The 10,687-nt window shown below is 39.1% G+C and overlaps 2 protein-coding genes across 4 annotated transcripts in view; one reads left to right on the top strand and one right to left on the bottom strand.

Annotated features, from left to right (window-relative positions):
- Positions 1-3,075: 3,075 nt before the first annotated feature.
- LOC120784943 (short coiled-coil protein B-like) lies at positions 3,076-10,419 on the bottom strand. Of its 3 annotated transcripts, XM_040119097.1 has the most exons (4): positions 10,289-10,419; positions 9,624-9,692; positions 9,463-9,543; positions 3,076-5,481 (listed from the first exon to the last, which is right to left on the bottom strand). In XM_040119097.1, exons 2-4 carry the CDS (start codon positions 9,637-9,639, stop codon positions 5,339-5,341), a joined length of 240 nt encoding a protein of 79 aa, XP_039975031.1. In that variant the 5' UTR covers positions 9,640-9,692; positions 10,289-10,419; the 3' UTR covers positions 3,076-5,338. The 3 variants fall into 3 exon arrangements, 2 of the variants coding, with proteins under 2 accessions (XP_039975031.1, XP_039975030.1); XR_005706523.1 differs by lacking the exons at positions 9,624-9,692; positions 10,289-10,419 and having other exon boundaries at positions 3,076-3,759; positions 4,397-5,481; positions 9,463-9,568; XM_040119096.1 differs by lacking the exons at positions 9,624-9,692; positions 10,289-10,419 and having other exon boundaries at positions 9,463-9,568.
- The window catches only part of LOC120784942 (histone-lysine N-methyltransferase SETD7-like), a 26,249-nt gene continuing 25,045 nt past the window's right edge, over positions 9,484-10,687 (top strand). The window contains exon 1 of the mRNA XM_040119095.1: positions 9,484-9,587. The gene's annotated coding sequence lies outside the window, so the exon portion shown is untranslated. The remainder of the gene's footprint in view (positions 9,588-10,687) is intronic.

Raw genomic sequence — 10,687 nt, 5'->3', positions numbered from 1 at the left:
TCTTAACAAGCCTGATGCTTTTTGGAAACAAGTCCTGGTGACTGATGAAGTTGAAATTCACTTCAATCCAATTCAATTTTATTTATTTAGAACCAAGTAATAACAGAGGTTATCTCAAGGCACTCTTCAAATAGAGCAGGTCTAGACCTTACTCTTTATAGTTATATTTATAGAGACCCAATATTCCCCCATGAGCAAGCACTTGGCGACAGCACCAAAGAAAAACTCCCTTTTAACAGGTAGAAAGCTTGAACAGAACCCAGCTCATGGTGGGTGGCTGCCTTGACTGGATTGGTTGAGAGAGAAAGAGAGAGAAGGGGGGGTGTCATTATTGTTAACAATAATATGACTAATAATAAAAGTAATAACTATAATGACAGGGTGAATAATAATACTAATAAAACTAAATATAATAATAGTAATGATAATCATAATAATTGAAGCAGTGGGTGTTGAGCAGGATCATGGGGGCAGTAGATGGTTTGCAGTCACAGATCCAGACTCTCTAGCAGCTGGGGCTGAAATACCTGTAGAAAGCGACGGGAAGAGAGGAGAGAGACGAGAAAGCAAAAAAATGGGAGAGAGAAGTCATGTTAGTAACGAGCATTGATGTCATATGAATGCGTACAGATGGAGAGGAAGAGGAAGAGAGAGGAGCTTGATGCATCATGGGAAGTCCCTCGGCAATCCTAGGCCTATGGCAGCATAACTAGGCGGTGGTTCAAGCCAAGCCCAGGCCAGCCCAAACTATAAGTTTTATCAAAAAGGAAGGTTTTAAGCCTACCCTTAAACGTAGGGACCAAAACTGGAAGATGGTTTCATAGTAGAGGAGCCTGATAACTGAAGGCTCTGTCTCTCATTCTAATTTGGAGACTCTAGGTACCATAAGCAAGCCTGCGTTCTGGGAGTGCAGTGTTATAGTGGGGTTATAGGATACTTCGAGCTCTTTCAGATATGATTTGCCTGACCGTTAAGGGCTTTGTAGGTGAGGAGAAGGATTTTAAATTCTATTCTGAATTTTACAGGGACCCAATGCAGAGAAGCTAAGGAGAAATGGGATCTCTTTTCCTAGTTCCTGTCAGTACTCGCGCTGCAGCATTCTGTATCAGCTGGAGAGTACTTAAAGATTTGTTGGTAAAGCCTGATAATAAGGAGTTGCAATAATCCAGAAATAGAACTTTGGGTAGCAATGAGCAAAGGTATGTTTGGAGAAAAAAAGGGTGCAGGATTTCTTAAAAAGAACACCTGTCCAACTGTTAAGCACGGGGGTGGATCAATTAGGGTTTTGGCTTGTGTGGTAGCCAGTGGCACAGGGAAAACCTCTCTGGTAGAGGGAAGAATTAAACAATTAAATACAGGCAAATTCTGGGAGAAACATCACACGGTCTGCAAACATCTGAATATCAAGAGAGGATGGCTTCTACAACAGGATAATGATCCTAAACACAATTCAAAATCCTCAAAGGACTACCTAAAGAGGTGCAAGCTGAAGGTTTTGCCATGGCCCCCAACCTAAAAATCATTGAAAATCTGTGGATAGACCGCAAAAGAACAGTACATGCAAAACGACCCAAGAAACTCTCAGAACTAGAAGTGTTTTGCAAAGAATGAAAGAAAATCCCCCAAACCAGAACTGAAACACTCAGCTGCTACAAAAAACATTTACAAGCTGTGATACTTGAGGGTGGGTGTCAGTAAATTCTGACCATGCAGGGTTCCCAAATTTGGGTTTCAGGCCCTTATCTTTTTTTTTTGGTTTGAAACTGTGAAAGATGGAAATAAAGTAATCTTGCTTAAAATATTGAAGAAATGTGTCAACTTCTTTAGCATTTTAACATATTGATATATGCCACTTGTGATGTTCTCACTCCGAGCCTAAAGCGTTAAATGCGAACATTGACAGAGCATCCTAACGTTATCTATCTGTTTCTAGATGATCTGCCATGTTGGTTGTTGAGCTGTAATATGCAAATGGCTGTTTGCACAGTTTACACTTGACGTTTTGGTCATCGGTTTTAACAAAATGCAGATACGCCAATGACTTCTTTGACATGGTGTCAATTAGTTTGGAGCCAACTCTGAGTAAATGTTCATTAATGTTAAATAAGTTAGACCTAGCAGACTCCATTACGTTGGGCAAGTTCAAAATTGTGAAAACGGTGTGTTTTCACAACACCCTCTTCTTCTTACAGGTAGTCTTTCCCTCAAGCCGCTGCAGTAAATAATAGATTCATGCTGGAAGGCTATTGATGTGGCGCTTTTCTCCTGATGAGTCCAACCAATGAGAATTTGCTCGAAAGCATATCAACCAACCAACCAACCAACCAGTCGACCAAGAGACTAGAGCCCAACAAAAAAGTTGTACAAGTTACTGTGCTAATGCTAAAACTGCTGGAATTCGGACTCTGGTTCTATAACAAAGGCTACCAGAAAGACGATTAACACACATCACTGCTGTGCCTACAGCTTATGGGTTACGCCCAGTTTCCCCAGACATCTCATCACTCCAATGGTCCATTAAACTTCATAGTGAAAAACATGTTTTTATTAAGGTGTTTCTGGGAGACCAGATCTTCAGGAGTTCAGTATAAAGGGACCAGCATTGTCACCGTAGATTCATTGAACCAATGACTACACTGTACATTTTACAGTTGACAAATATCTAAGTTTTTATCCACCATACAAACATACAAGTTGATGACAAATCAAAGAAAAAAAACAAAGTGTGTGAGTAAGGTGTTGTAGAGAAGCATCAGCGCTCCTTGTCTTAGATTCTCCGAATGTGTGGAACTCTACTGGAGGACCAGCAGCATGATTCCAAACATAGTCCCTCATTGGACTGGTGGAGAGCACTATAAGAAAGCCTCTGAATTCATTGGGTGTCTCCTGATTAATTTAGCTTTTTCCTTTAATTTGTAGCCCGTCTGTATGTGGAGTATACTGTATATGGACAGTGAAAATGTAGAATTCAAAGCGGCAGATCACTCGTCCTTGCGAGTATCCTGAGTGACCCTGTGAGCGTGTGAAATATGAAAGAGATGATTAAATTGGGAAACATCACTGACAGACATCTCATCAAAAAGGGATATCACTTTATTAAACCAAAATCATTTCAAATGAGCAACAAAACAATTGTACGTGAATGATGTACAAATGCAACAAGGTTTAAGGTATATCAAGACTTCATAGGTGATGTTTCTTCAACATTTATGCATAAAATACAGTACACATATTTGTCACTGATTTATTGAGCAAATACACAATACTCTTGATCTCAAAATGAAATCAACACATCATGTTCTTGGCAATGAACTGTAACAGTGATAGTCACTGTTTAAGTAGTGTCATTTACTCCCAACTTGCAAGAAGCAGCAACAAAATGGCAAAAAAAAGTGACATTGTGCTTAAATGACAAAGACTGAGCAGTTTCTAAATGGGCCTTAAGACCCTCGTAAACAGCAACAATAAAACCATTTATAACAAAAATACAAATTCTAAAATCTACTGTACCTACAGGAATGGCAGCAATACTAAAAAAGATTTTTTTGTTACACAGTGGATATATGCAGTGACAAAGACATGATCCCTCACCAGCTTCCCATCTGCATACATTGATAAGTTCAACCAAGGAAGGGGAAAGTTAAAGTAAACATTTCATCACTATAAAAATCTGAACAGGGTTGTAGGTTGGAGTGCTTTTGTTCAGAGGTTGGGCTGGAGAAGATGAAGGAACAGTAACATCACCAACTGCAAATAAATCTGTGGGCAAATAAACATCTGATGACATGGTTTTGAAGTTTTCTTGACACTGAATATCAGATCAGACAGATTTCTGAGTGATGTCATTGAGACGCTGGAGACAAAAAAAAACTAACCCAAATAACCAAGAGCTAATGATTGAGTTGATTTGTTGATGTTCAAGTTGATTTTTGGGCTGTGCAATATGATTATTGGTCCATAAGTATTTGGGCAGTGACACAATTTTCATAATTTTGCCTCTGTACACCACAACAATGGATTTAAAAGGATGCCATCAAGAGGTGATTGAAGTGTAGACTTTCAGCGTTAATTCAAGGGGTTTAACAAAAATACCACATTAACTGTTTAGGACTTACAGCCATTTTTATAGTCCTTCATTTTCAGAGGCTCAAAATTAACAGCAATATATATGCCAATACCAATATATCTGCCATAGGTCAAAATAAGAGCTGCCGAAAAAGTACAAGTCCATTTTTTAACCAACAACCATAGTTTACACAATGTGGTTCAAATACAAGAGCTTGTACTGAAGTGGGGAAGCTTTGTCACTACTACAGTCTGTTATTTACTTTTTCATGCTGTTCACTCACTACAGAACTGGATATTTGTAATTGGTGGAAGATTTGGGGAATCGCACCTGTTTGGAGTTGGGTCTACTGTTGCTCAGTAGTCAGCATCCTGGGACTTGAATGAAGTTTGATGTGGATCTGGCTTTAAGCTGACTGAGGGCTAAAACGTGCTTCTGAAAAGACACATCTTTGCATACATTTGCAAGGAGTTTTACAATTATCACAGCTCAAATGGAATATTCAGCTTCTACATTTCAATAACCTGTGATGCATATCTGCTAGCTGAGCTCCATAAAATCATGGGTCTTTATTTTAAGACTTCTTTACCTGAATTGTAAAATCCGGCTTCAGTTGGATATTTCTTTTGTTTCCTGTACGTTCTTATTTGATAAATGCAACATGCCACCTTGTGCACAATTTAAGGTAATGACAAATGCCTATACCTGCAGACTCAGAAACATGTTTTAGGCTTAAAAGGTGCTATTTGTAAGTTTTTTTTGCTGCTAAATGTGGTTTCTTGCCAAAAGCAGGTGGTGGTGATGGTTGCTTACTGAGAGCTTCAGCCATTGTGTTTACAAGACAAGGGGTATATAACACACCCTCTGATCAGAGCTGCTTCCTCAGGGCAGCCTGGATGCTACAGTGACTCACTATCAGAAAGTGACGAGACAGGCTGGCCGAGCTGGGGCTAGCTGGATAGCAAGCTAACTTCAGTAGAAGAAAAGAGGTGATAGAAATAGAAGCAAAACAAGAGTTAAGATTGGCATTGCTTTCCAACACTGGAGACAGCGCTTGGCGAGTAAAGAAATGAAGTTTGATGCCAAACTCGCTACATTTCCTCTAGACTGTTGAGTAAACAGCTGTTAATGCTATTTTATGCTATTTAGTGATAGCAAAACTTACAAATAGCAGCATTAAGCAGTATTTGAGATGATAACAGAGTCCAGTCATCAAGACTGGTTTGGGATCAGATGTTTGGTGTGGGGGGGGGTATGTCCCTCAATGTTCTCCTACTTTCGTTTGCTCTTGGTGTCAGTGGTCTGGAAGACACTGGAGGCAGACATGAGGTTCTCTATGTACTGACCCAGAACCTGGTTCTCCGACTTCAGCTTCAGGTTCTCCTCTTTGACAGCGTCCACCCGGGCAGACAGGTCTGAGCACACAAACACATACATCAACACACAACAACATTATATAGGTATACAGGAGCAAAATGGGTGTTTTGTTTGATCATGTGCACTAATATGCAAATATAAACTGTCCAAGATTTCTGACTCCCTTGTTTGATTTTCAGATTTCTCGAAGTTCTTCTCCAGTGTGGAGAAATCCATTTGTTGCAACTGCATATTTAATAAAAATATTGGCGCTTGGACTTGGTTGTTCAGTAATGCCTTATGAGAATAAATATTGCAATATATTCTTCATTTGATTTTCATCACACCAAATTATTAATAATTTTTGTTTGTTTTAGTGTTTCAGTGTTGATGCTAACCTTCCATAATGAGAAAAAGTGCAAGCATAATATAAATCAGATGTAGATGTGCTGTCAGTTATGACGGATCAAACAAACATATCATATGTCGCTTTGCTAAATGGAACTAGTCTAATTAGTAGGCAACAGTTCTATATCCAATGATTTTTTATTTATTTATTTATTTATTTTAATCACTGCAGGAGGATAATCAAAATATGCGGGTTTGACAAACTAAAGCCTACGAGCTCAGAAGGAGCTCATTCAGCTACAATGAATGGGAAAGTGTATCAAAACTTTGCATTAGGAGGAACTTTATATTGATGACAGCCTATTATTCGCTTCAGTTGTTATCATTGCTAGTTCCAATACTTCAGGCCCGCATACCTGACCTGGAAAACAGCTTTGTTCTGTTTTCTGTTGTGTACATTAGTGTGAATGTCTAAAACAAAGCAAGCAGAGGCTTTTTGTTCAGTTTTTCAAGACAGAAATGTTGGGTTGGACCAGTGCTGTCTTTGTTATATTCAAACCGCAGCAGGTCATGAAACACTGTCATTAACGTTTGCTTCCCAACTTTTTAGAAATTTGCTTATAACTGCCCAGAATTTATGGAAAACTTCAACTGAATACTGAATATTGTTTTAGGCCTTTTCCACGACCCTTAACTTAATGTGTCTTAATTAGGGGTGTTCTAATTTCCCTGACGATTAAACGGATTTAAATTTAGACTACTCTACTAGTTAGGGGTGGTCACCGGGTATGACACACAGTCCATTGTCAATGTGTTTGAGAGAGAGAGAGAGCACGGCAAGGAGTTTGAGCGAATCAATGCCCTGCACACAGCTCTACAATGAAGCAACGGTGCAGAACATTACCTTAGAGGTCATTTATGTTCTTGTGAGAAGTGTGAAAATATTTTCAGTTCATTATGAAACTGTGTAGCCTAGTGTGGCTAATGTTAGCAGTGCTAGCACCAGCAGCCTTCTTTTCTTGCAGTCCACATGCCTGTGCTGAATGTGGTTATGCATTGCTTCGGTCGAGTGGTTATATTCCAGTTTAGTCTGACACAAACTACATACCTTATTTTCAGTTTCTAGACCAAAAACTAAAAATAAAAAATAAAAGCGCTGGTTTATGAGATGTCATCTGTCCTACTTTCCACCTTGCCTGTTTACAACCTCCGGGCATTAGCATTGGGGGGGGGGCTGCCGTGGCAAGAGGCTGTGTAATATCTTAGAAACAGTTAACCAGCATTGTACATTAATAAATTATTAATGCTTAGTTTAACCAACAAGTAATTCTGTTGCCAACTAGCGTGGGTAGCAACATTTAATCATTTAGTCGACTAATCACGTACATCCCTAGTCTCCATTGTCATGGATTCAGCTTTTGTTCCACTGTTTCCCCCCTGCTTTGGAGGCCAGCTCCTGGAACTAAATTTCAGCTCTCCTCATGAGGTTACAGGTTGATACAGAGTATTAATATAGGAGGACATGTGTTTCAAAAAGAACTGCAACGAGAATGTGTTTCATGATATTCTGATTCGCAGTAGCTGACAAGCATATTTTGTTGCTTTGTTACGCATTTGATAGTTTAAACTGTAGATTGTTTGCACAGTGTTGGGCAGTTCACTAGTTACAAGTTTAACTACATTTCCCAGTGGCGTTCAGGTAGTGTAGTTATTTTTAAAATCATGAAACATTTCCAGTAGTGAGATGTTTTTCCACTAAGGGCCCATTTACACTGTGCAAAAGTTGACAACCACGAGCGAACCATGGTAAAATCTTTGGTCATCAATCCAAAACGATCATCCTAGATCTCACTATGAGACAAATCCATCAACGGATGATATGGAGCTTTGGAGACAAAAGACAACCTGTAGCAAAACTGAAATTAAAAGAGAATCCAGCAGCAGGCTGGTTTGATGGTACAGAGCAGAGAGCGAGCGGGAATCTGGAGAGCTGGTTTCTGATACTGGTTCATAAGTCATTAGGCCTCATTCAAGAACATTTTCATATTCCATTCCTAACTTTTTTCTGTAAGGTGTTCTGTGAGGTGTTTCAAGTCAGATTCACAAAACTGTCTTAACTGCACAAACTTGTCATAAATCCCTTGTTTCAGACTGATGAATACCACCTGTTCATGAAAAGGGGCGCGTTTGTGAGATTTGATCATTAACAAAATCAACGGCCCTAAAACTGACATATAACACTGCCTGTTCCATATCGTTTGTGCGACATTTTAATTCACAAAAATGTCATACAAGAGTAAAAAGACTTTCAAACTGCAGAGCTTCAAGTCTGCTGTCACTAATTACACTCACTTGTGAATTTAATTTGCACCTAAAAGAAAAGTACAAGAAAATTGGTGAATGCCACAAAATTTCTCATATGTGCCACTTAAAAATGAATCTGTTCGTACAACTAGTTCTTGCAGTACACATTATGTGTAAACGTGATTTTAAAAAAGAAAACAAAAAAAAAAAAGAAGAAAAAAAACACAAATCAATATTACTGCCACTTACTCCATTGCTGTCTGTCTCACAATTCTAGCTAACCAAACACTTTATTAAAATGACAACATTTGTCCCCAGTGTCGCCCCCTCAACCAAGTAATTTTCAAAATGTTCTGGGGCTTCATTTATAACTGTCTTGTGTGCTCAAAACACAGCTTCAAAGATACAGACAGAACCTCCCATGAAGAAGTTGTGATGTATAAAAACAAAATTGACACGAGAATATGCGTACCTGTACAGAAATTCTGAACTAGACGTACAAACATTTTGGAGACTGGGGAAATTGGCGACAGAGGTGGGGACGTAGGGAATTGAAGCCAGATTTTTTTCACAGATTCAATTGCAATTCATATCAAACGAAGCGGGGCTATATTATGTTTGAGAATATTTCACCAACTATGACTTAAATTAGATTCCATATAAGTTTTTGTATGAAATCTCTTCAGTGAACTCATGACTGTGCTGTCAGGGGCATCAGATGCGCAGAATGCACCGGAGACACCGCAAGAGCTGCCACTCACAGTCTGCCTTTTCACCTACACCTATCCACCACCTGACCTAATCATCAGTTGTGAAAATGTGAGAAACACCTAAATGCTGGATTTTGGAGTTTAATGGGTATTTATTATGTTTTTAAAGATATTTAGTGTGTGATTTAATCAGCTATGTAGGCCTCTTTATAGATGCTTGTCCTGCTTGGTGCATTAACAGCTGCTGCAGCCATCACCCCTCAGGCTTTGTTTTGTTTATAACACTGACTCCATTCTCCATGGGAACAAAATGTATATCAATATTCTTGAGTCAATGAGTCATTAAGTTCCTGTTGTGGAAAGTGCTTATTATTGTGAAATCTTCTAGAAACACTGATCTCAAGACCTCTGACAGGATCCACATGTAAAGATATGGGGTAATTAGATGCAAGCAATTTTAAACACTGTGATTCCAAACTGTTCATGCTAGAAATCTGATTTGGGCTGCCAGTCTGAACAAAGCCTTAATGACTTGAGTTAATGCCTCTCACCGGGATATTAAGATTAAACAATTGGTCACCTCAATGCTTGTATTTGGTAGATGGACAGTCTGACTGCCTGGTTATGTAGTTTAAAAACTATGTTGTGTGTGTGTGTGCGCGCGCGCGCCTGTCGTACCCTCTAAAGTATGCTGAAGCTCCAGCACCTGGTTGATGAGCCTCGTCTTCTCTTCCAGCTCAGCCTGGTTCTCCAAGTCACCTGCAGCCATGAAACAGTCAAACATCACGAACTAACCGGAGCAGGTAAACTGAACATTGACTGTGTGTGTACTGTCTCACCATCGTCTGAGCTCATGGTAAAATACTCGTCTTCCTTTTTGGAATGCAGGGCTGCTACTCTCAGGGACACTAAGATTTAAAAAATATGTATAATTTAATCTTTTAAGTGTTCTAGGTTGTATATACAAGATACACCTGGTTGAACATGACTTTACAACTTTCCTGGTGGCTCGGGATCCACTATGTTGACTACATAACACAAAATGCTAGTACTTTCAAGTGTCTCCGCTAAAACTCCTGTAAACCTTCTCCATCTCCATGTATTCCATGATGGGTGATGGCGTGTAATGACAGGTTCCCTCATTTGAATCTGACATTACTACAGTAGAATTTAATAAGCATAATTAAACTGCTTCTTAGCGCTCCACCGACTTTTGTCTTAAGAACATCATGGTTTACAAAAAACATCGTAACTCCCTGTATATGGTACGTATGTATGCCAAAGTTAAAAGAATAAATAAATAAATGAAGCTTATTTGCTCGCCGTATTAAAACGGATGAAGGACGAGGCCAGCTGGCGGAAAACACAAACCCCGAGCCAGGCCTGCTGTTAACTACCGAGCTGTTAGCATGCTAACACACACTAGCCGTATGCTGTTTAGATTCAAATGCCGCACCTAGCTGAAACAAGTGAATAAACAATACTGTGACGTAAGGACACATACCTTACGGAGTGAAAAACAACAACTGCTACGCTGAAATGTAGAATGTGGGCAGAAAATGTAAAGAGTTTGGTAAATTTCCACAGCTGTTGCAGCTATACCCAGGTCGCTACCATCAGGTCAACACACCATACAGCCGCCAGGGGACAATGTAAGACTCAGTAGAAACATAAATTAAAGCTGCAAGTTGTGATATATTTAAATTTTATTTAATGCTGTTTTTTCAAATCGGTTTTATCAGCACTAAATGTATCGTTGGTAGGCAGCTGATTAAATATAGCCTTCATCAAAGAAGGGACAGACAACGGTCCCAACAGAAACAAATAACATTTTTAGTTGTTTTTTGTTTTTAAATTAGAAATGAATTACTAAGTTTTATTTTCTTTCAATAATAATTAAAAC

Source organism: Xiphias gladius, chromosome 23 (assembly GCF_016859285.1).
Source record: "Xiphias gladius isolate SHS-SW01 ecotype Sanya breed wild chromosome 23, ASM1685928v1, whole genome shotgun sequence".
NCBI classification, from domain to species: Eukaryota; Metazoa; Chordata; class Actinopteri; order Istiophoriformes; family Xiphiidae; genus Xiphias; species Xiphias gladius.
Note: the sequence above shows the minus strand (reverse complement) of the source record. Positions and strands in the feature narration are given on the sequence as shown.

What these genes read in the sequence shown, in the direction of transcription:
- LOC120784943 (XM_040119096.1), bottom strand. Translation starts at nt 9,568, where the DNA reads ATGTTTGACTGTTTCATGGCTGCAGGTGACTTGGAGAACCAGGCTGAG. An exon ending in GCTTCAGCATACTTTAGAGG is followed by an intron (nt 5,482 to 9,462) that starts GTACGACAGGCG and finishes TTGTGTGCTCAG; the next exon opens with ACCTGTCTGCCCGGGTGGAC.